General features: G+C 40.5%; 3 protein-coding genes across 5 annotated transcripts in view; 2 read left to right on the plus strand and 1 right to left on the minus strand.

Annotated features, from left to right (window-relative positions):
- LOC127004608 (enoyl-CoA hydratase, mitochondrial-like) lies at window positions 1-10335 on the plus strand. 2 transcript variants are annotated; one of them, XM_050872615.1, is made up of 8 exons: window positions 1-255; window positions 2688-2888; window positions 3108-3294; window positions 4252-4394; window positions 5710-5829; window positions 6407-6474; window positions 7203-7276; window positions 9913-10335. In XM_050872615.1, the coding sequence occupies exons 1-7, from the start codon at window positions 117-119 to the stop codon at window positions 7266-7268; spliced, it is 924 nt and encodes a 307-aa protein (XP_050728572.1). In that variant the 5' UTR covers window positions 1-116; the 3' UTR covers window positions 7269-7276; window positions 9913-10335. The 2 variants fall into 2 exon arrangements, with proteins under 2 accessions (XP_050728572.1, XP_050728573.1); XM_050872616.1 differs by having other exon boundaries at window positions 9919-10335.
- LOC127004607 (tectonic-like complex member MKS1) overlaps window positions 10253-24853 on the minus strand; it is a 26547-nt gene continuing 11946 nt past the window's right edge. Inside the window, exons 1-13 of one of the 2 annotated variants that reach the window (XM_050872612.1) lie at window positions 20767-20909; window positions 19879-19962; window positions 18551-18742; window positions 18308-18446; window positions 18024-18097; window positions 17183-17320; window positions 16624-16734; window positions 15825-15933; window positions 14787-14961; window positions 13491-13619; window positions 13043-13141; window positions 11805-11968; window positions 10253-10407 (exon numbers count right to left, since the gene is read on the minus strand). In XM_050872612.1, coding sequence (XP_050728569.1) covers window positions 10270-10407; window positions 11805-11968; window positions 13043-13141; window positions 13491-13619; window positions 14787-14961; window positions 15825-15933; window positions 16624-16734; window positions 17183-17320; window positions 18024-18097; window positions 18308-18446; window positions 18551-18742; window positions 19879-19946 — 1536 coding nt within the window. In that variant the 5' untranslated portion in view covers window positions 19947-19962; window positions 20767-20909 and the 3' untranslated portion in view covers window positions 10253-10269. Of the gene's footprint in view, window positions 10408-11804; window positions 11969-13042; window positions 13142-13490; window positions 13620-14786; window positions 14962-15824; window positions 15934-16623; window positions 16735-17182; window positions 17321-18023; window positions 18098-18307; window positions 18447-18550; window positions 18743-19878; window positions 19963-20766; window positions 20910-24853 lie in introns of those variants that run through there. The other variant, XM_050872613.1, reaches the window with a different exon arrangement.
- LOC127004708 (uncharacterized) lies at window positions 20437-21864 on the plus strand. The gene is made up of 3 exons (XM_050872800.1): window positions 20437-20457; window positions 20784-20791; window positions 21012-21864. The coding sequence occupies exons 1-3, from the start codon at window positions 20437-20439 to the stop codon at window positions 21862-21864; spliced, it is 882 nt and encodes a 293-aa protein (XP_050728757.1).

The raw sequence follows: 24853 nt of genomic DNA on the forward strand, positions 1-24853 counted from the left end.
GCGGTGTGCTGCCAGGCGCTAGCCGTGACTCCGTGAGTTGAGGAGCCGAGGCTGGAGGTGTGCAGACGACGGGCGTGAGGCACGGGTTTTAAGTTTTTAACACATTACTCACTGCAATGGCTTCCCTAGCACGAGTCAGGCTGCTGCAGCTACGGTCTGTCCTCCGCCCCGTGGTGGTGGGTCAGGCCGCCGCGTGCCGCGTGAGGCCACACGTGCCCCTGGGCCCCGCGGCGCTGGCCCGGCCCATGTCCTCAGGTAAGGTGCCCAACACAGCCCACAGGTGATGTCATTTCAGGTGTGCATGTACACCAATTTTAGGACTAGCGTTGTCTCCTTAGGTGAAGATTAGGCAGTGTCAGGTGGTTTGGTCAGCTTGCAGGACCCTTCCTCCTGGCATCACCCACCTGCTGGCCGGCAGGGCCCAGCCAGTGGCCCAGCCCACAGGACAGGCGCCGGGCGGCTGTACCACAGGTGCAGGTGACCGGAAGACTGCATGGGGAAAAAAAAAGGAGCAGGGTGTATGCTAACAACGCTGTACCTAAACCGACCCCTCCACCTACTATGGGGGGGCTTTAATTGTCCCCATTGACCCCCCAACCACTGGGTGAAGAAAAAATGCAGGAACTGGGAATTTGCAAAAGAAACGGTACTTTATAATTGAAGAGCATGTCGAGATCTATCAGAAAAAAATGTTGACCACCTGAATGAAGTTGGTGAAACATTGGAATAATACCCCAGTTTTGGCAACCTTGGCAACCAAAGCTGGGTCATGGATAGGGAAGGAGCCTCAGGTCAGGGATGTGAGGCAGAGTTGGAAGAAATCACAATTTATAATATATGTTAATTTTTACAGCAAGGAAACAGCTCAAGGGCAACACCACCACCAAAAATCAGCCTGCTAAGCTCTATCAATCCCAAAACTACCCCTAAAAGTAAACAAGATATAAAATTTCTAGTATGTCTGAAAACTACAAAGAAGCTTTATGGAAAAGGTATCTTAAGTAAAATCTTGTTTTTCTTAGGTTACAAAATTGGAAATACAATATTAAAAGTAGAAGCAGACTTTTCATCCTGTAGAAAAAGATGGAATCACCTTCCTACATTATGTAACTATAGATATATTCAGTTTAATGGAATAAGAAATATGAGCTTAGTAGCAAAAAAATCACCTTGGTAGAAATAATTATATTACCCTGATTGAAATATATTAAAATCAGATTGAAATCATAGCAACCCTGCTGTGAGGCAAAGCAAGCTTATCTTGAGAAGTACCATACACTGTCATGGCCTTGAAAACCTTTTCCAGATATTTGTGCTAATGAGATAATGGCATCACATCACCAGGCATGGACTCCAGTCCATTTATTTGTACTTGAGTAAAGTTCTTAGTTTTCTTGTTAATTTCAAGTTAACCTCTGTGTTGTTGTATGGCAGTAGCATTCTGGATAAAGAAATGTCCAAGTTCATTGTGATGTAATGAGGTAATGATGTCACAGGTAAAAATGTGTGTTATGAATGTTTCAAAGTTCAGGAGGTAATTGTGCTAGAATGTGGTGAGAGTTTAGTGTTGGAAGGCTTGGCTGGGGATTGTATCTTCTCTCACCAAATGCACCACAATCAATGGTTTATTCAAAGCACCTACTCTAGCGGTGGAGCTGCCTCTAGGACAACCAGCCTTGATTAGTTGCATTCCTGCTGGGACATCTCCAACTGGTAGAAATGTGAGTGATCACATAACTGATTAAAGTCGTCTCTCTGTGGTGGCTGGTCAGGCCAGGTGGAACCATTGCGTAGTTGTCATCCATTAGCCACGTAATAGCTGAAAGTAACCGCAGCGATTCATTAGAACCGATCACAGTGATATGGTTGTCAAGTTGTCAACAGTGGTGTGTTCACATTATCGAGCAACGTCCTGCGGGCTTTGCCAGTTTTCCGGGGAAACTGTGTTGTATACATTTGGACACCAGTGAATCTCAAAACCCCACGAGTTGGGACCCGCAGATTTGGTGAGGCCTATTTTGTGGGCGGCAGCCCACTCGAACTATCAAGAGGCCACACTCGCACAAACACAGGTTTCGAACCAATAAAAGCAATTACTCTCTGTTTGGTTTTGCTTAGTGCTTCGTAATTATATATATTTTGGTTGTGAATAACAATATGTATGTACCTATATATTTGTTCATTGACGCATGTGGGCTCGAGACTCTGGTGTCCGAGTGTACAACTCACGGGAACTGTTCGACGGTGTGAAGTAATGCCCTTATAGGAATTTAAATGGTTCCTAACTTCCTATATGGGCTTTGGTGCAGAGCCTGCTGGGAACTGCTCCATCCGGCAACACTGCTTGATGAGCGAAAGAAATTGGCTTAACGGACACTGCCAGCACTGCCCGATAGCGTGGACAGACCTATGATTAACAAGGCAGATAATTAAGTAGTTGGTTGTTGACGTCAACGGCTGTAAGGTGAGGTGATGGGGTTCGCCACAGAGGCGAAGCGGGACTTCACGTCAAGCCGCGAGCCATGTGTTGCCGCACCGGAACAAAAAAATATTTTTTCTTTTTGACAACTACATTAGTACAATGAGTTACTTGAGTGGAAATTTGTGTTTATTATTTCACGTCTTGGAATATCTTTACATGTAATATGGTTTTGATCGATTTTTAGCTAATGGAACTTATTTTGCAGCCCCCAGCTATGAACACATTCTAGTGGAGAGAAGAGGTGAAGGGAACGGGGTTGGGCTGGTCATCCTTAACCGCCCAAAGGCCCTGAATGCCCTGTGTGATGGTCTCATGAAGGAGGTGCAGGCGGCAATGCTTCAGATGGAGAGTGACCCAAGTGTTGCAGCCATCGTTCTCACAGGCAGCGAGAAAGCCTTTGCTGCAGGTGAGGCAGAGCAGGCCAGTAATGTGGGGAGGGTCATTGAGAGAGTTTCACCACAGTATAGTGTTCTTTTTTCAGTACAGCTTACATTGGTATTCACAAGTGCATAAAGATCACTATTGACATTGTAATCTTCCTGAATGTTTTTTCTCTTAACCTTTGTCCTTTTTTTTCTCACCTAAAACAACAGGAAGTGTCTAAAAAAATATTTTGACCTTCCAGGTGCTGACATCAAGGAGATGCAAAACAAAACTTTTGTGGACTGTTACTTCCATAGCTTTTTGGAGGGATGGGATGGTATCACTAAGATCAAGAAGCCTGTCATTGCAGCCGTCAATGGCTATGCTCTTGGGGGAGGCTGTGAGATGGCCATGATGTGTGATATTATCTTGGCAGGGGAGAAGGCCAGGTAAGCCTTTTGTGTCAGTGTTCTTAACTCGTCTGAATGTCTTGCAGGAAATACCTTTCTCCTTTGAAACTTAATTTTATTTACCTTCTCAGACAAGTCACATCGTTTTATCCAAAAGATGAATCCGAATGGTAGTGTAAGATAAATACTGTTTTTTGCCAGAGGATGGGAGGCAAGTTATAATTGCTCCTCTCCATAGGGAAGGGAGGTAAGGGTGAATGCAGCAGGGGTAAAGATATCAGATTTTTGCCATTAGATTGGGAGTGAGAAGTAGCTACCTTGGTAAGGGTCAGAACTTGTATACTGCATTCATGAATTTGGAGAAAGCATACATATGGGAGGGTGGGTAGGGGAGCCTTATGGGATGTTCTCAATTCTATAGCATTGATGGAGATTTACCAGGAATATAGGCTTCTTCCTGTGAGGCTAGAGAGCATATGGTATGATGAACTAGAGTTTTTGAAATAGTTGAGGGGAGGCAGTTGTGCGAACACCTAGGTAATTTAGTGTTTACATGGACAAATGTTCTCTTATCCATGATGCTCACTTACTGTCAGTCCATGTTATATCCAGCACTTAATATTTTGTGAGGTAAGTAAAAACTCTTAAATGTATGTTTGGACTGGCAGGTCACATTGAGCGAACACTTTTTCATAAAGGGAAAGTGCTGTTTGTGATATCATTAATGTTTCTAAAAACATTCCATCCTATCCCATTCATATTCTTTTTTGTTGGCTGCTGTGTACTAATTGTTAGTTCTAGATATGTGTATTCCTTTCCTCTCTAGTGTGTTGTTCCCAGTTATGAATTGTTGTTCAGCTGACTGATTATCAAATGTCCCCAGTGTTGTTCATATTCACCTTCAGGCATAGTTCCAGACTGTGAAGTTCCTCTATCATTATAAGTTTTTATCAGACTTGGCTAGTACTTACCAAATGTACTATCATTTTTTGACAGGTTTGGCCAGCCAGAGATTGCTCTTGGCACAATCCCAGGAGCAGGGGGCACCCAGCGCCTGACACGTGCCATTGGCAAGTCTCGTGCCATGCAAATGTGCCTGACAGGGGATCCCATCAACGCACAGCAAGCCAGTGCCTGGGGTGAGTATGACCAGGGAATTTTAGGGTTTTGGGAGACACCTCTGTGGTTACTTTCAATATATATATATATATATATATATATATATATATATATATATATATATATATATATATATATATATATATATATATATATATAATTTTTTTTTTTTTTATGACTAAGCAAAGCTTTCATCTAGAAGCACAAAGGGAAAATACCTTCCTAAAGCAAATATGTTCAGATGTTATTACCAATATGGGCCTTTTCAACACAGTAAGGGATGAGTGAAGGAATGGCAGGCTATTGAGCAGCTTCCTTTATAAAGACAAGTTCAAGAAATTTGTAAACAAACATACAAAAACAATGACTGATCGATAATTCAAAAGTGCATTGAGGAGCACTAGGTTACAGAATTCACCCTTTATCATGTTTGAAAGACCTGCATTGGCTACCTGGGCATCTTTGCTTTGGAGGTGCTCTTCAGCCATTACTGGTCCATCGCAGGTCAGAGGCCTTTCTCACTGTTATCCATCTCTCTGTCTGTTGTTTGTGTGCTCCATCCTTCTCTAGCAAATGGTCTATTTTCATTTCTACACCTAGTATTCTATCTGCCAGTCTGGGTTACCACTGTTACTTTGGTTGTTCATCTGTTATCAGTTCTATGCATGATATGACCTGTAAGTCCATTTCTTATTTTAAAGTCATAAAAATATCTTTAGTAAAGTAAATAGTTGCAGGTATGTCTCAGTCAGTCATATTACAGCATTTCAAAGCTCCTGCACAAAGCATCTCTTGACAGATTTCTGCATGTGAATGACTCTTTCTCCCCGTGGAAAAGTGAAGAAAATTTTTAATATCTTAAGAGGAAGAATTTAGGAAGCTTTCACCATAAAGGTATCATTGGTAATTACATAAGCTCTTATGTTCAACAATTAGGCAAAAAATGTGATATTCATCTGAATCCTCCTTCTTTCTCCTCTCTGCTCTTACCTGCATTTCTTTCTCATTACTAGTGTTGTGGACTCCAGTGTTGTGCAAAAATAATGTGGTTATATTCCTCGGTGGTTGTTAATTGTGGGATTATAACTATATTCAGACATGTGTCCGTTAGATTTACTAATGCTGGTGCTCCTGTATGGACAACTTTATAAAAGGAAGATGTTAAAAGGAAATTTATTTATTAACTCATATTTTCCAGCAGCACAAGCTGCTTTAAGATGTGCATATTCTAACTAAGTTAGTTCATTCTACCAAAGTAATTTTTTTAAATGAAAAAGGTAATGGTAGCAAGTAGGAGGGCAGATATCTTACTTAGCCCTGGCTTGTGATCCACAGGGCTTGTGAGTGCAGTGTATCCTCCAGACCAGCTGGTGGCTGAGGCAGTAAAGCTTGGGGAGAGGATTGCCCAGCACTCAAAGCTGACTGTGGCCATTTGCAAAGAGTCTGTCAACAATGGTAGGTATTTTGTTTTTTCTAGCGAGGCCACAGGGCCATTTGCCCTCAGGCTGCTTGGGCCTTGTAATTTACCTTTTTCCCCCTAAAAGTTATAGTTGGTCTTAAGTGTCTCAATATTTTTCTGCTCTTGTCACATTTTACCATGGAAGAGAAAATTATGTAAGTATTACCTATATCATTATCAGCAAACTTTTAAATGTCTTGTCTTTAATTTCCAATGTCAATGTAAATATTCTGTAAACTTATCACACCATGTTTCTTATGTCTTTTTCAGGTACTATTACCTTCATTTGTGGATGATTGTTGAACACAACCAAACTTTTCCTAATTATCTGCAGCTACTACTCACTAAAAAGGGTTATCTGCAAATTGGAGATAGCTAGAGTATTTATTATCAATTTAAATTCCCTCAAGTGAATGTCTCTCTTTTATTGGAACTTTTCAGGTATCTGCATGGTCTTATAGTTGCTGTTTCATCCTGGTGTGTGAGGTTTCAGGCCCTGGTCCGTGTGTGTGTGTGTTTTATCTTTTTTAACACATTTACACACTCTTTACTTATGGTTCTTTCTTTCTACAGCTCAAGAACTCTCCCTGCAGGAAGGACTACATTTTGAAAAGAAGCTGTTCTATGCTACATTTGCCACAGTAAGTAAAATATTACATCATAGTACACACTCTACATATTGGCAACATGTCTTACCTTTTACTCCACAGTGGAACACAGTAGCAAGTAGGAGGGCAGATATCTTACTTAGCCACATATTTATATTTCATATTTACTGAATGAGTACTCTAGAAGTTCTGTCTGTTCACTATTTATATCTCACCTGCCCCCTTTATTCAATACAAATTACAATGGAACATACAAATTGAACACATTAATTAACATTTTATAATGAAAGCTGATATAAGTTCATTGTCACCTCAATTTTTCCTCCTTCCTGTTCATTCTTTTATTCTGTACTGTAGTGTGTAGAATACCAGCTTAAGCTATATTATCTGTCTTGTATACTCTAGTGTAATTTTTGCTCCTTTCTTGTGGTCAAATAGTTTCTATTTAAACACTTGTTGCTGCATTTTGTCTTTCACCCCTTTATTCCTTTACACCATCTGAGTTTGCACTGGTTATATTATTTTAACTTAAGTATGTTATTTAAACACTTGTTGCTGCATTTTGTCTTTCACCCCTTTATTCCTTTACACCATCTGAGTTTGCACTGGTTATATTATTTTAACTTAAGTATGTTATCTTTTGGTAACAACAGCCACATTAAATATATATTTCAATAAAAACAGCAGTTCATAAATTACAGCAGGACTATAACTTTGTCATATTTCAGAACTTCACAGGTAACAAACTTCCTTTCTTCCAGAATGATCGCAAAGAGGGTATGACTGCATTTGTTGAAAAGAGGAAAGCAACATTCACAGACAGTTAAGATACTGGGTATGTAGACATGATGATTGAAAGGAAAAGTCAGTTCTCTGGCTTGCCTGCACAGTAGGGGAGGGACTGACTGTAGGGTATATTACAAAGCTGCTGTGCTGTCCTTCAGTGCAGCAAAATGCAGGGAGATTGTCAAGTTCATGAAATTATATTAGCTCTTTATAATTTAATATTCTTTATAGTTGTTTACAGTCAGCCATCTGAGCCTACAGATGGTCATATAAACTTATATTTATTTAACCACTTGTAAACTCCTATTCTCAAAGACACGGTATGATTTCCACTAAAGTCCATTCACTTTAGCTGGATCCCTAGGTGATCCAGTAATGACCCTGCTGATTGCCTGTTGGCTGGTGGGATATCTGACGGAGTTGTAAAAAGAGCCATAAACATTAAATGTTATTCTGACTCACTCAGTTATGTCAATGAAATTTGCCTAGTTTGTGTAAAAAATGACCTAAGTAAAGACACCCTGCTCGCCAGTCAGTATCGTCCTTACTTACTTGGCCATGGATCCAGCCACTGTATAAAGGGATACATCTTATGTGAATGGACTATTTAGATAGTTTGCTTGTGATGTCACAGCCTTCTAATCAAATACAAACTACCACTTTGACGTTACTTTTGCTCTGTCATTGGATAGAGGCCTCCAATCTTGTTTGACTGTTGTGGCTTTTTTGCAGCATTTTATATTACCTCCAAAGATACAGGAGTGTTGTGAGCCAGTTGTGTGTGTGTGCACACAACAAAAAGTGCAAACTAGACTCTGGGTGCCATATAGTTAGTTCTGTAAACAGTAAAGATGGTGAAGTGTTGTGTTGCAGTCAAATGAATTGTAGCAGGAACAACAACATCAGAGAGCTGGAAACCTCCTTATGATGGAGTCTGCAGTGCAAAGTTCATAATTTATCAGTTAATAGTTGTAAGTTGTCCCAGTGCAACAAAACACTTATCCATCTTCATTGTTTACAATACTATATGGCATCAAGTCTACTTAGTGCTGTTCGTCATGTGCACACACACGAGCGGCTTATACACACTCCTAAATCCTTGGAGGTAATGTAAAATGCTGTAAAAAACCACAACACTACTACTATGAGGATGTAGGTTTCTGTCCTCTGACAGAGCAAAAGTATACACATATTTTCCAGTGTTTCACTTAAGTATCTCTTTTATCTCTTTAGTCACTAATGACCCCCATTTGACAACGTACATTATTGATTAAAAAAAAATCTATAGAAGGCCATTTTTTTCAGAATTTCTTTAGCAGACTCAACTTTTCTGTGGGGGGTCTTGTCTCTTGGCTCCCTCCTAGCTTTTTCACACAACCATACTCAGTGACTTGTTGTGACCTCTAAAAAGTAAAGCACACCTGAAAACAATAAAGTCTGTATATCACTGACAAAATAGGATGATACTGTAAACATATATTAGACGTATTGATGTATACTTGCATATATGTGATTTCCCTAGACTGTGATGAATAATATGACAAAACAGTTGCATGTCAGAAGTAACTAAAAGGGAGTTTTCCTATTGTAGGAGGTAGAACATACCTGCAGCAAATATAGAGCTTATTGGTTAGTTTTGGAATGTGATTTAAATGAAAGTTATAGAAACTGCTGAGTTAAATGAAAGCCCGTGGACGAGATATTTTCACGTTCAGCTGACTAAGACTGTGAAGCAGTAGTAGAGTCCTTTTAATTAGAAAATCTGTTCTGACCAGTATTTTCTTTCTTGCAAAATGTTTTCACCTACTTTTGACCTTGTGGAGATCCTCTGTAGATAAGGATGTAGACATATAAGAATTAAGATCATGTGCCTCCACTGCACACAAATGGTTCTCCTGTCTGACCCTGCATGACAGGCTTCCTATTGCCACCACAACCTGGAAGACAATGTCACAATTTGATTGGCAACATTTATTGTGCATTATATCTAGAAAGTCTATGGTGTAAATGGAGACTAATTATGACTACTTGGCTTGAAGGAAAAATAATTGCTTGTGGTATAAAACTCATGAGAAGGGTATGCTGTTAGTGCTTATTGACTAGAAACTTGTCTTATTGCTCTCTAGGGGCAACTGTTTGACTGACACTTTAGGGATAACTAAAAGCACTTAATATTAATATGATTTTGGGTCAGCCAGGATGATGCATATGTGGCACCCATCTGTAAAACCAGACCCAGGGTAAATCTTCGTAGGTTTTTCTGTGTGGGCTCCTGGAAAATCCTTAGTCTCTTGGAGGATCATTTACTGCCACACTTATCAAATGAGCTCAGAAGGCTGAAGCTGAAGGCACAATGGCAGGATCAGTAGAGGGGGTGACTATAGGCATCTCATTAACTCCTTCAGCTCACTTATAATGATTATTGAGGCATGACCCTTCCTTGTCTGTAAGGGAAACAGGGTTATGATGATCATCATAAAAGAAACTCCTTTTATATTACAGGTCCCCAACTAAGCTATGAAGACTTATATAGAGTTTTTAAACCAAGTTCTACAAATGGAGTAACCTAACAGCACAAAGAACTTGCAGTTGATTATACTTGGCAAGGTTTAGTGGTAATGTTGACTGTGCTGTACAGGTACATTATTCTCACCTATGGTTACTGTTTTACTGAAATTCTTTCAGCTACAGGAGCCCCTGTTTAGCTGCTCGAAGCTTCTGTCTTGACTTGCTGAAAGCGTCGAGCACTGCAATAGTGGACAGCTGCCAGCCAGGAGGAGCCTCAGGAAGTACTTGTAAATCTGGATGGAGTAGGGAGACTTCTCAACAGGCTGCAGTGGCTTTGGCATGATTTAGCCGTAGCATTAAAAGTCAAACACAAAAGTTTAAGAACTTTTATATTGTATATTTTTTATCCTATACCTGATAATGATATCATTTTATAGCTGTTCTTCAACAAGGATAATTCACATATGACAGTATATCCGGTTTCACTAAAACACAAAATTTTATAGTTTCTGGAGTGTAATTCAAGCAGCAAAATCATGTAAAGAAAAAGATGTCACAAAGTATTGAACACTCACCTTTCTCAATAAAATCTGCTTGTGCCACAGTGGTTGCCCTCACCTCTATTGTTCCACTCGTGCATGTGCTGAAACCCAGGCGACTCACTCTGCCCACCTGCAGGAGGAAGCATGAAGGCAATGGACAGCCAAAGTTAATCTAGTAAGCTAAGACAGTTATTTGTTCCAATGTTCCTTCATGTGCTAAATGTATCCATTCACTGAAATTTTTGTTGGTGCATATCATTTCAGATGAACTCTGTAATACTATATTTCAATAGCTAAGAGGAAATGGCTGCCTTGATTGTTTCTTGGTCAATATGACCATTGAAGTGTAGGTGCTAGTGGTTACTTGTAAACACCCCAAAGGGGACTATGGCCTCAACATTTATTTTGTTGGGAAATTAGGAGTTATATTACTTCATTAAATGAAAAAAAAAGTAACTTTTTGCATTAACCCTTTAAGCGTCTGTGGAAGCTTTCCTGGTTGTCTGCTTTGAGTGTCTGAAGATGTTTTTCTATTTGGGCAGGTTTTATGACCTGGCTGACAGGTGCTAATTAGTAGTTTGTTGGTTGCGATGGAGCGCGGTCATGCTCGCTCTTGCTCCTCAACTCAGCCTACAGCCCACCATGGCCACACTTGCCGCAGCCAGATTTTGAGCGACTCGAAAGACGAAATATGGAAATACTTATTATTCACACATTTCACTGTCAGCTTAATTAAGCCACATAAATGTACATGGCAACTCAATTACATCTTACCCCCAAAAATGTGTGTGTGCGTGTGTGTGTATTTACCTAGTTGTAGTTTTACAGGGCCTGGGCTTACACTCGTGTGGTCCCGTATCTGTATTTGTCCAACTTTTACTTAAAGCTTTGCACACTTTTTGCCGATACTACATCCTCACTTAGTCTGTTCCAAACCCCTTTATTTCTTTGCGGGAAGCTATATTTCTTTGTCTCTCAAGCATCTTCCCTTCCTCAAATTTTTTACTATGTCCTCTTGTGTTCCTGGTGTTTATTCCTTCTTTTAGTAGTAACTTCTCATTTTGCTCATTAATTTATAAATTTTTTATTAGGTCTCCCCTTTCTTTTCTTTGTTCTAGTGTTGGTAGGTCCATTTCCTTTAATCTTTCTTCATATGTCAATTCCTCCAGCTCTGGAACCATTTTTGTTGCCATCCTTTGTATTCTTTCTAGTTTCTTTGTGTTTCTTCTTATGGGGAGACCACACCGCCTCCGCATATTCCAATTTTGGTCTTATCATGGTGGTTATTAACTTTTTCATCATATCCTTATCCATGTAGTGGAATGCTAATCCTGTATTTCTCACCATATTATACGTATCACCGAATATCCGATTTACGTGTGTGTGTGTGTGTGTGTGTGTGTGTGTGTGTGTGTGTGTGAGAGAGAGAGAGAGAGAGAGAGAGAGTCAGGTCGCCCCACCCAGAGAAAGAACAAAAGAAAGAAAGACACACTGTCTCATTCAACCAAATTATGCATAATTAAATACCTGAGTGGCTGCTGGAGTCCCAACAGCAAGGTATGAAGGGTCACTCATCAGCTGACATCCTCCCAGGAAGAATCTGCGCATCTTGGCGAGTGAGGACACTTGTGCTGGCCTCCAGGTGCCCACCTGATACACTCCATCATTCTCTTGGCACTTGTCACGCACCACTGTAAAGGCACCACATGAACATGCAATGACTACAAGTCTGCAATGACATAATGCAATGATTCTATTTTATTATAGTAAAAAATATTTGTGATGCTGAGACAAGGATAATATGAATGTGCACATCTATGGATTCCACTGAGTGTCACAGATGTAACAGATGCATTTTTATAACTCACCTTTCTTAAGCAGAAAAAAGGGTCACCAATTATGATGACAATGAAATTTATGCTAGCAGAAGATTCATTATTGAAAGATATTATGAAAGAGTCAGCCAATGAAAAGTTGAGGGAATAAAAGGAAAGGCATTGTACAGTATGGAGAAGGTTAAGATACAGGATGTTTATAAGTGGACAAAGCTCAAATAGCTGAAAACAAGAAACAGTGATCCTCACAGAAACAAAGAGTGGTCCTGAGAGACTGACAAAAGAAAATGGAGGGAATATAAGCAAATGTTCCTTGTCATACATTCTTGTTCCACTTCTAGACAATCATACAGTAAAATAATGTTCATATCATCGCCCTCATAACAAACTGCCTGAGTCATTTTTTGGCGAGTTCCAGATTTTTAGCAAAATCAATATTGCATCATGTGACATGCATTTTGATATATAGTTGCCTGTCATCCAAGGTGTGCATTCTAAAATTTGCCTTTATATTTCTGCCAATCTTTTAAGGTGAATGAGATTTTTTAAAATTTCCCTAAAAGTAGGAAAAATACCTATGGCAGACTGTTTATGAAGGTGGTGCAGTGTTTAGCATGCCTAGCTAAGAATGGGCAGGTCTGGGTTGGAATCCCGACCCAGGTAGTCAGCGTGAAGCTAACTCAGCTGTTCATCTTCCCTTTTGGGGTGGCTATAAATGGGTACCTGGGGAAGGTAAACTGAGGTAGCCCGGATGTTACACTGACCTTGTGTCCTGGGTTAATGGATTCATATTCATCACAGGCTTAAGGGCCAGTGTGACAGAGATAGGTACCGAGGCCACATGCAGCTATAACGTATGCCCCCAACTTTACCTTTACTGGCTGAAGATGTCTTTCAGAACAAGTTCAACTGTCATTACACAAGACTCACCTGGTGTTGGCAGAGTAAAGGCAGCGTATCCCTCATCTCGGTCACAACCAAACCAGTCAAGGGAAAAGGCTGCAAGCAGCAGCATTGGCCAACCCTGTCCTGCCAGGTGCATAAAATTATAGATTAAATTTCCACATCAACCTTAGATGGATTTTTATTTTTACTATTATTATATTTTTTTATACTAATAATTTTCTTCAATAATAACATTGTCATTTCACAACTTATTGTACAATGACACCAGTCAAATTTGAACTCCTAACAAGGTGTCAGAGACACTTTGGCTGGCTGAAGGGCACCGTCTTCCCCCTCAAAGAAAGCTTCTGAAGGGAAAAGGCAATCAAAGCTATTGATAGGACAGAAAAATACTGAAATGCCTTTTCCCTCCCATTCAATGACTTTAATGCTTTCTCAAATTATTGATCAAAAAAAGGGTTGTCACTCTCACCTGATGGGGAGCGGGTGACGTCAAGGGAAAAGGGGGAGGAAAAGTGGGCTGCTGGCTCCTTGTCGCTGTGACTGACCCAACAGGTTGGTGTAAAACCCTCACACTCTGTTCCTGGGTTGGCCCTCCACCCTGTAACAAAAATAATATTCAGTAATTTGATCAACGACAAGGACAAAATAAATACAGTTGGCATGAATCATGAAACTAGTGATGAAAATCCCCAAATCTTCCAATTCTATAGTTCTTAATGGATGTCTAATAGCTAATATGAAAAAAACTAGAAAAGTATAAGATAAATCTTATGGCACAAATAGTACAGCAGAAGCTCGTCTTGAGACCAAAATAAAGGGCCCTGGGATAGAAAAGAGTTTTGAGGTGGACTGAAGCATGGCTTAGTGACAGGATGCAGAGGGTTCAGGTAAGTCGGGATAAATCGTACTAGTCTCAAGTTACAAGTGGTGTCTGGCAGGGAGCAGTTCTGGGCCCATTACTGTTTATCACGTACTATATTAACCTCTTCAGTACCATGACGCAGTATGTGAGTCATTTCATCTCTCGAACCATATCCTAGAGACGCTGTATGTGCGTCATGGTCATTGGACTATTCTACGTAGTCTGTAAAACCAGGATATGGCATGGAGGTTATGTTTTGTCTGCTTGTATTGAAGGGGTTAATGATCTTGACTGTGGCGTTGATGACACAAAAATAGGAATGCTTATCAGTTCAAACAACAATGGTGAGGTACTTCAGGAGGAACTAAATAAATAATGCTCTGCATAAGTGGGCCGACAAATGGATGATGCAGTTCAACAAATGTAACGTCATAAGTGAGAAGAAATAGCCCTCAAGCAATCACACATTAAATAACACATTTTGAAGCAAACATGGAGCAGTCACCCTCTTCTGGGCTTGGTTTACACAGAAATGCTGACATGAACTGCCAGCTTGACTGAAAGAAATAATGGTGATGCGCGTCTTCAATATTTGTTATCCTAAATGCTATTCATGGATTAGTGACTTTTTTTTTATCTTGTTCATAACAGATATTTAGATGCTGAAAGTAATACATTACTTTTTATCTCACTGATCAGATATGAGCTGAACAAAACTGAACGAGTGATATGACCCCCCAAAATTCATTCCACCATGTATCAAAATCATGACAGCTCTAAGCAATGTAAATTCACATAACAAATTTCTCTAATTTAAAAATAATATTTGATTAATATTCATCAGTCTCCAACAAACTTATTATTCAGCATCCATGAGTGTCCATGCACTAAAGATATTCTTACCTGGAGGAAGGTAGAGAGCATAGTGCACATAGAGGGAGGATGCCTCAGGGAAGTGCATGGCACGTGTAATCTCCCCCACAGTCACCAGGCGCAGCTCTCCCCGCTCAGGTTCCTGCTCAGTCCCCCACTCTAGACCAGCCATTAGCTGTATTTCCTCAATCCTCTGTCTTGCCAGCTACAAAAAACCAGAGCAAAATTACCAAACACTAGTTGTTTATAATCATTCTAACATTTTTTTTAGTGTATCCTATGCTTGTTCAGTAAGCCCTTGATAAGCCAAAATTTTGATAACTAGGACATTTGACAGGATGTGTAAAAGTGTAGAACTTATTACAACAGGAGTTGGACAAAGGACTTGGTAAGTTAAAGTCAAACTCATTACTGTGAAATAGCCTTGAGTAGTCATACTGTTCTGGGACTTGCCTGAGAAAAAAGAGCACTTTGATGTTAGGTAGAGCATGGCTGTGACGTGCTGTGGTGAAGCAACACACACAAACATTATAATGTATGAATTAACAAATAAGTAAATAAAAAACAAGCAACACTAGGTCTTACCTCTCTTCAGCTGAATTAGTTAGGATAAGATGAAGTTTGATATTTTTCTAACATTTGAAAATTGTTCAAAAAACATCTAAGTTGCTGACAAACTATTTTTTTGAGCTCTGTATCTCAAATGATGTCTAAGTCAGATCATGGCTAAGTACGACAACCACTGAGCACCAAGATGTTTGACCAATCAAGGGTTTACTGTATTTTGTACTATTTGTTACTAAATAATACAGTAAAATTAAACATGCTGCAGTTGTCACTTTCACTGCCTTTTTGACCAATTCAACATCTACTACATCGTACTGAATAGCAGAAAACCAACTAACTAACAGGGAGCATATTCCAGGAGGCGTGTTGCTTCAAACATATACAGCATTATTCATGAACCTAATATCTAAATATCAAGTACATCATTGGCCTAACCGAACACCATTCCCTACATAAAGCAATGAGGAATACAATGATCTCCAACAAAGACTGTTTATGGACCTGGTTTGCCAGCTGCTCTTCTTGGTTCCTTTCCTCAGCTGGGCAGGTGAGGGAAACATTCTCAATTTGGTACTCATACAGGGCGTTGTCAGACCCAAAACTTTCCAGTCTGAAAAATGGACTTATTGTACTCATGCCCTCTGCGATATGAAGATTTGGTCCGAATAAAAACATTCTCAATCAATAATTTCCCTACAGAAGGTAAACAACGTATAATTTGAGTGGCAGCAGATTTGTACCTGTCTGAACTATCAATTTTTTCAAACTACTGGACAACACTTCAAAATATCACTAATTTGTACATACTGAAGTATACTGTCTAGCTTTAACATTTGTAGTTTGTTTACTGAAATGCACAGAACTGCTTTAGGGATGTTTTATTCACTGCTGATCCAGCAGGCTGTAACCCAAAAGTACCTATAATCCTAGAGGTGTAGATGCGCAGGTAAAATATCTCAAGAAATTTTCCCTTTGCTTGACTACTTTCAATTTTTTGCATAATGAGAGTGTGACATTGTAGGGAAGGGTTGGTCATGCCACAACTGGTGAGTGGTTTTTTGTTTGGTCTGTGTCATGCTTGGACAAAATAATCATGAAATTAATGTCAGGCTTTGCCTAATTAAGAAACAATATTAGATTATTACCTAGTTCTACCTAAATTATTATTTGTTTAGTCATGTTTTCATAGAATTCATCCCCATGAAATAACAAGGGACATTAAAATGTCATGGATACAACATTTTAACAGAAAATATGTGGTGTTAATTCTATATCACTGCTCTATACTCCTTTTATTAACCTGTAAGCCTTGGTGGTGGGTGTGTTGAAGTCTGGGGTGACGGTCAGCTGGCTCTGCCCATCATACTTCAGCACACACAGGATGGTCTCATAAACCCGGCTTTCACCTAAGCTGTGGCACCAGACTTAAGGTGAGTGGTGGAAAATAACTAGGTATCCAAGAAACAATAACTTACATTCTATAAAAAATAAAATTAAAAAATCTCTACAGACTGACAAAATTCACACTGAATTTAGTACAATAGATCCTTGATTTTTGGAACCCAGATTTCCCAGTTTTCAGAATTTCAGGACAAAATTCTGGATGATCAAAACTCTACAATGTCATCATTTCATCTACATATCATCACTGGTAACAATACTGCCACTGTGCAGAAATGATTAATTATTAAATGTGAATGTTTCCATAACAATATCTAGTTTCTGAGTAGATATTTCATTACATTATTTATAAAAAGGATTACTAAGAAATTCATGCTAACTTTAGATATTTCATTACATTATTTATGAAAAATGATCACCGCAAAATTCATGCTAATTTTCAGCAACTATTGCCTAACCTTTCCTGAGGAGCAAGGTCTGCCATGATGTAGAAGTACTGCTGCTTGAAGGTGCTGGCTTGCCTCCTTTTGCTCTTTTCTTGGGCCATCTCATTGCTCTTCTCACTTGGTTCAGTTGAATCAATGCTGTCATTTCCTCTGCAATAATACAATAAACAATTATTTCATTGAAAAATCTTGCCTCAAGAACATAGCATTTATTTCTCTCTCTCTTTCTCTGTCTGTCTGTCTTACCTATCTGTCTCATTCATGCATCCACACTGTGTAAACAAGGCAATGAGTGGTTGGCAGCTGTGAGTTTAGTAGCTGCCTCTATTGTCGCGTCACTCAAACCTTGGCAACCCGATGAAATGGTCAATGCCTGGTGCTGCACTCCTTCAGGGGGACTATCTTATATTCTAGTTATTATACCATGGTTACTATCATTCTTACACATAGAATTAAACATCAGGATTTTGTAATACTAAAAAGTTAAACAAATACTTTATAAACAAAAACTCATATGATAGGTTATTACATAAAGGGTTTACCTGTACAAGAAATAAATATATGAGTAACTACCATTTAACAAGGTTTAACTGTACATGAAGCTCAAGTACACAATAGTCACCAAGGGGAGGGGTGAACATTTACTACCATCAAACGGATAAAACTTTTGACCAAAGGGCCGGCAAACAAGTCAGTCGACAATATCTTCATAACACCATACATTTCCCCTCCACTGGTCCCCTATAGTGTGGCCCTTCAACTCATTTCCTTCCCTGGCCTACCATCCTTCACACTGCCTCATCTATCCACTCACTGACCACCTCTGCTACTACCTACACAGCCATCCACTCACCTTGCCCTGTTAGCTCTTCGCCGCAGGCAACACTCTGGTTCAAGTCTTTTTGAGGTGGTGGTGGCACGCTGCTCCTGCAAAATCATTAATAAAAGTTTTATGTTAATTGTCTGCAGTTTATTCTAACTGTTAATTCTATGCACTTCAGGGAAATGTAGTATTTTTCATCTCTCTACCAAAGGTGAATGACAAGGAACATTTCTTCAATGGTCACTCCATCAGGGAATTCTAGAGCTGAGGTTAAGTAATGCTGGGATTAGAGAAGAGGAAGTAAACTTGCTTACTTGTATTTGGTAATTATCCTCGTGCACATACGTGAAGATACGTTGCTGCTTTTTCCGCTTCAAGGCCTGCTTGTGTCTTGCCTTACACTTTGGGTCATTGGCATAGACTGATCTCCTGTATTCAACTGCTTCACACACGCTGCAACAGACATAGTGATCAGAGAGGCTTAGACCTTAGTTGCCAGAAAATTCTCATGGACAAAATAACCGGGCATCACGTTAGAAATTTTTCAAGGATTGTACCTGATCAATTTCTGTTGCCACTTGACAGTGATATGTTGTGTGTGTGGGGTAGCATTAGTTCCTCTCGTAGTGGCACTGGATGTGGGCAGCAAGGCGAGAGGCACGTCACTCTGCTTTCCTGTCTGGGTGTCCTCCACAATTCGAGGGGACACAGCCACCAGCTGCGACCCAGTGAGCTGCTGCAGTGTGACTCTGTGGACAATGTGCAATGCCTTTTGATTTCTAATTTCCTTTTTTAAGCATATTATTCACATAAATAATAATAATAATAATAAAAAAAAAAATATATATATTTTTTTTTCTTTTCTTCAGACTTTATGTTCTAACTAGCCCATGAAACAGGTTGGCTTTCAAAGTGGGTTCTCAACCATAGATTACATCCAGATAGTAAATAGAGTAGAGGTGACCTCCATTTTGAGCACTGGAGATATACTAGTTGACAGGCAAGGGATTATATGTGCTGAGAGTAGGTCTTGACTCCAAAAATTCATAAATACTTCCTCATTGATGAGACTTTCCAAACAAAAAAGTGATGTCAGTCTTTGTTGATTTATACCATAAGGTGCTGGCTATCATGTGTTAGAAGATACCCTAAACTTAACCTAACCTAACCTCAAACAGTCACTATATGTCTTGACTCAGAAAATTCATATATGCTTCCTTACTAATGAGACTTTCTATACAACAAAGTGAGGTCAATCTTTGTTGATCTATATCATAAGGTGCTGATTATCATGTGTTTAAAGATATCCTAAACTTAACCTAACAAAACCCCAAACAGTTACGTACCATAGGTCTTGATTCAGAAAATTCATATATCCTTCCTTCCTAATGAGACTTTCAATACAACAAAGTGAGGCCATTTTTTGTTAATTTATACCATAAAGTGCTGGCTATCATGTGTCTGAAGATACCCTAAACTTAACCTAACCTAACAAAATCCCAAACAATTACTATAGGTCTTGACTCAGTTAATTCATATATGCTTCCTTTCTAATGAGACTTTCTATACAATAGAATGAGGTTATTCTTTATTGACTTATACCATAGGGTGCTGGCTATCATGTGTTTGAAGATATCCTAAACTTAACCTAACCTAACTAAACAAAACCCCAAGCAGTTATTATAGGTCTTGACTCAGAAAATTCATATATGCTTCCTTATTAATGAGACTTTCTATACAAGAGTGAGGTCATTCTTTGTTGATTTATACCACAAGTTGTTGGCTATCATGTGTCTGAAGATACCTCAAACTTAACCTAAACTAACCTTACAAAACCCCAAACAATTACTATAGGTCTTGACTCAGAAAATTCATGTATGCTTACTTAATCTGAAGATTTTCCATATCATCCTTAGTAAAGTAGAAGGCACATTGGTCTCTAGCAGGCTCCATTGCATTGAACTCTGTCCTGTAAGAGAAATATAATATGTCCAAAATGGATAAGAAACAATATTAAAATCATACCAAGTAAAAATCAGGCATAGCAGACTTAGGGTTCTAGATGGCTGGCTCTGTGCAAAGTTACAAAAGATAATTAGTGAAGAGTGATGATCTTGGATGGCTACACAGATTCATGCAAAAATTTATATCGAAGGGTCTTCCTCTTAAATCAAGAGGATTGAAGTGGATTAACAGTTTACTTCATCTGTGAGCCTGGTTTCTTTAATGCAACTGTGTATTATAAATGAAAGCTTACATTGAAGTTTTTTGAAGACAGCAGCTGGAAAGGTACCAGAAGTATACCCACCAGAATGCTGACCGCCAGTGACAACAACCAACAGCGCAGCATGTCATGATGTCATATTAGCCAACCATCTGACCATCTTCATGAAAATTCATCAGGTGCAGTTTTGATTGGAGATATCATTCAGTTATATATTGGATGGGGCGTGTGCTCATCCAGGTAAGAAATCCAGCAGCTCTTTTGTTGTCATATATGGGTAATTGTGGAGATTCACTACGCCTCCAAAATACGATGCCCCTTAACCATAATATGAGGGTGGAAAAACTTAAAAGTAAAGAAAAAGTGGTAAAGGTAGCGAAAAGGCATATTATACATACGTACATTATATATATATGTCCTCTACCAACCTTCAAACCTCCCTTGATAAATAAACAACCTCCCTAATTCCAATACTGAACCCCAGTCCCCAGCAGTGTGTGGCGGGGGTGAGCCTGACCCGCAGTATACCTCACACACCCGCATACTCACCTGCCTATTCACCACAGTCGCAGAGGTGGGAGTGTTGCTGTTCTTTATGCACTGCACCGCCGCAAGCCTTTGTACCGCCTCTTGGGTCTTTACGCCTCCATCTTCCTTCCTATGTATCGTTTTAGTTATTTTTCTCGCCTCGTTTCAGGGTGCCCGGCGCGAGCGTGGTGTTGACAGCTGTGAGGGAGAACGAGGCGCCCCTCCACGGCTGATTCAAGGGAGACTCATGCACCTCATCTCTACAGCAACCCTGGAAACTCTAGTCACGAGGCGCCCACGGGTGATTCAAGGGAGACTCATGCACCTCATCTCTACAGCAACCCTGGAAACTCTAGTCACGAGGCGCCCACGGGTGATTCAAGGGAGACTCATGCACCTCATCTCTACAGCAACCCTGGGAACTATAGTCACGAGGCGCCCACGGCTGATTCAAGGGAGACTCATCCACCTCATCTCTACAGCAACCCTGGAAACTATAGTCACGAGGCGCCCACGGGTGATTCAAGGGAGACTCATCCACCTCATCTCTACAGCAACCCTGTTAACTCTAGTCACGAGGCGCCCACGGGTGATTCAAGGGAAACTCATGCACCTCATCTCTACAGCAACCCTGGAAACTCTAGTCACGAGGCGCCCACGGGTGATTCAAGGGAGACTCATGCACCTCATCTCTACAGCAACCCTGGAAACTCTAGTCACGAGGCGCCCACGGGTGATACAAGTGAGACTCATCCACCTCATCTCTACAGCAACCCTGGAAACTATAGTCACGAGGCGCCCACGGGTGATTCAAGGGAGACTCATCCACCTCATCTCTACAGCAACCCTGGGAACTCTAGTCACGAGGCGGCCCCCCCCCCCACGGGTGATTCAAGGGAGACTCATCCACCTCATCTCTACAGCAACCCTGGGAACTCTAGTCACGAGGCGGCCCCCCCACGGATGATTCACGGGAGACTCGTCCACCTCATCTACACCACCCCTGGGCACTCTAGTCACGACGCGCCCCCCCCACGGGTGATTCAAGGGAGACTCATCCACCTCATCTCTACAGCAACCCTGGGAACTCTAGTCACGAGGCGGCCCCCCCACGGGTGATTCAAGGGAGACTCATCCACCTCATCTCTACAGCAACCCTGGGAACTCTAGTCACGAGGCGCCCCCCTCATGGCTGATTCAAGGGAGACTTATCCACGTGGAGTTCCTCAATTGACGTGGAGTTCCTCAACACATGGGACAATTTCTATGGACAAAATGAGCTCTTTCACAGGGACGGATTGCACCTTTCTCCCATCGGGGCAGCCAGACTCGGAAGGCTCCTCAACGAAGCAGTGCGTGTCATCCGAACAAAAAACAAGTCACGGCCACGTCCCCCCACCCCACCCGTGTAAATAGACGCCGTGCATCGCAACAAACCCGTAACCGTGATCCCGCAAGTACCACCACTTCTATTACTAAGCCTCTAGATAACTTAAAAATCCTTAGTTTCAATGCGCGTAGCCTAAGAAACAAATTTGATGAACTGAGATGTCTTGCTTTAACAGAAAATTTTGACATAATTGCTATAACCGAAACATTTATCGACACCACAAATATTGATTTAAGTTCCGAATACAACATAGATGGCTACAGACTCTTCAACAAAGATCGTGTAAACCGTAGAGGCGGTGGCGTCGCCCTTTATGTCAAAAGCTATTTGCAACCCACTGACAAAACACCGGGAAACAGTAACGTTGAACATTTGTGCGTGCGAGTAAACATTGCAAAAGTCAACTTAAATATATCTGTCACCTACAGACCTCCCGGGCAATCACTCGATGACGACCTTGAAATGTACAGCGTCTTAAGGCAGTCACTTAATAACAGCGACTCACTGATATTAGGAGACTTTAACCTCCCCCATATCGACTGGGCGACACTGTCAGGTACAGAAGGCGAGTCACATAGAATGATCGAATTTCTAGAAGAAAATTATCTAAGCCAAATGGTTTCTGAGCCAACTCGACAAAATAATATACTCGACCTTGTTATAACGACCCAAGATAACCTAATCAGTAGTGTCACGGTAGGAGAACACCTCGGTTCTTGCGATCATAAATTAGTGCGCGTCGACATTAAAGCTCAATCATCAGTGACTGAAAATAAAGTAAAGGTGCCCAATTTCAAAAGAGCTAACTTCGTAGAAATCCGACAAAAACTAACAGAAATACAACTATCAGATGACGGCAACGTAGAGGAAGCCTGGCTAAGCCTTAAAAATCACTTACTCACTCAGCAGAACACATTCGTCCCCATGTGCGAGAAGCGAATTAACACTAATAAAAGCCCACCGTGGTTTAATAGCGAAATTAAACATTCAGTCAATGAGAGAAAATTGTTTTACAGGTTAAAGAAAGAACAAAGCACGCCCGAAAACATTAGACTTTATAATGATGCCAGGCGACGAGTAAAAAGACTAGTAGGTCAGGCAAAGCGTAGATACGAAGAAAATATTGCAGCCAACTGTGAAATAATCCGAAATCTTTCTTCAGTTACATAAACAACAGAAAGGCGATCAAAAGTGGTATTGGACCTTTAACAAACAGCGACGGTGCACTAGTGACTGACAGCCAACACATTGCAAACCTCTTAAACAATTACTTTTCCTCGGTGTTTAATACTAACAGTCTTCCTCTCGCTACCACCAACACCAGTACTATTGTAAATCTCGAGCATGCATTGCCTAATTTTGAAATAACAACCGATGAAGTCCTTAAAGCTCTCCATTCACTTAAAACAAATAAAAGTCCTGGACCTGACAAAGTATATCCAACTCTGCTGAAAGAAACAAAGAGCGAAATACTCTCCTCCCTCACAACCGTATTCAATATGTCCTTGCGACAAGGCATCGTCCCTTCAGATTGGAAAAAGGCTAACGTGACACCGATTTTCAAGAAAGGAGACAAAAAAGCACCAGGTAATTACAGGACCATTAGTCTAACTTCGGTTGTAGGTAAGCTACTTGAGGGCATAATTAGAGACAAAATTGTGAATTACCTTGAAAGCCACTCATTGATTGGGGACTCACAACATGGCTTCCGAAACAAAAGATCCTGCCTATCAAACCTATTAACCTTTTATAACGACCTCTTCACTGTTTATGACGTAACCAAATCACTGGACGTAGTCTATCTTGATTTCAGAAAGCGTTTGATAAAGTCCGCATCATAAATTACTTTACAAATTAAAGCAAATAGGTATTGACGGTCAAGTAAACCAATGGATCGCGAATTGGTTGAGCAACAGGCAACAAAGAGTAGTGATTGACGGATTTAACTCAGAGTGGGCGCCTGTCACTAGTGGCGTCCCTCAGGGCTCGGTCCTTGGCCCAGTGCTCTTCATTATTTACATCAACGACGTGGATGTTGGACTCAATAACCGCATTAGTAAATTTGCAGACGACACAAAGATTGGCAACTCGGTTCTCACTGACGAAGACAGGCAAAGCCTCCAAGAGGATTTGCACAAAATTTCAGCTTGGTCGGATAGATGGGAGATGCCCTTTAACGTAGACAAGTGCCAGGTCCTTCAAGTTGGAACGAGGAATAAGAAGTTCGAATACGAAATGCGCGGCGTTAAACTCAAAAGCGTTCAATGCGTCAAAGACTTGGGGTCAAAATCGCGTCAAACCTCAAATTCTCACAGCAATGCATCGATGCAGCAAATAAAGCGAACAGAATGTTGGGCTTCATTAAAAGAAACTTTGTATTCAAGAATAAAGATGTAATACTCCCGCTCTACAACAGTTTAGTCAGACCCCACTTGGAGTATGCGGTACAGTTTTGGTCTCCCCACCATGCAAAGGATATTGCTAAATTAGAAGGTGTTCAGCGACGGGCAACGAAAATGATCCCTTCCTTGCGCAACAAATCCTACGAAGAAAGGCTTTCTACCCTTAACATGTTCTCTCTTGAGAAACGTCGCCTCCGAGGAAAACTGATCGAATGTTTTAAAATACTTAATGGTTTCACGAATGTAGACAGATCAACATTGTTTATGATCGATGACACTTTGCGCACGAGGAACAATGGCGTAAAACTCAGATGTA

Source organism: Eriocheir sinensis, chromosome 28 (genome assembly GCF_024679095.1).
Source record: "Eriocheir sinensis breed Jianghai 21 chromosome 28, ASM2467909v1, whole genome shotgun sequence".
Lineage (NCBI taxonomy): Eukaryota > Metazoa > Arthropoda > Malacostraca > Decapoda > Varunidae > Eriocheir > Eriocheir sinensis.

Excerpts from the sequence above, each read along its gene's own strand:
- LOC127004608 (XM_050872615.1), top strand. The coding sequence starts at position 117 with ATGGCTTCCCTAGCACGAGTCAGGCTGCTGCAGCTACGGTCTGTCCTC. Across the intron at positions 256-2,687 it reads GGCCCGGCCCATGTCCTCAG|CCCCCAGCTATGAACACATT; the intron begins GTAAGGTGCCCA and ends CTTATTTTGCAG. Across the intron at positions 5,830-6,406 it reads CAAAGAGTCTGTCAACAATG|CTCAAGAACTCTCCCTGCAG; the intron begins GTAGGTATTTTG and ends TTCTTTCTACAG.
- LOC127004708 (XM_050872800.1), top strand. The coding sequence starts at position 20,437 with ATGGGGCGTGTGCTCATCCAG.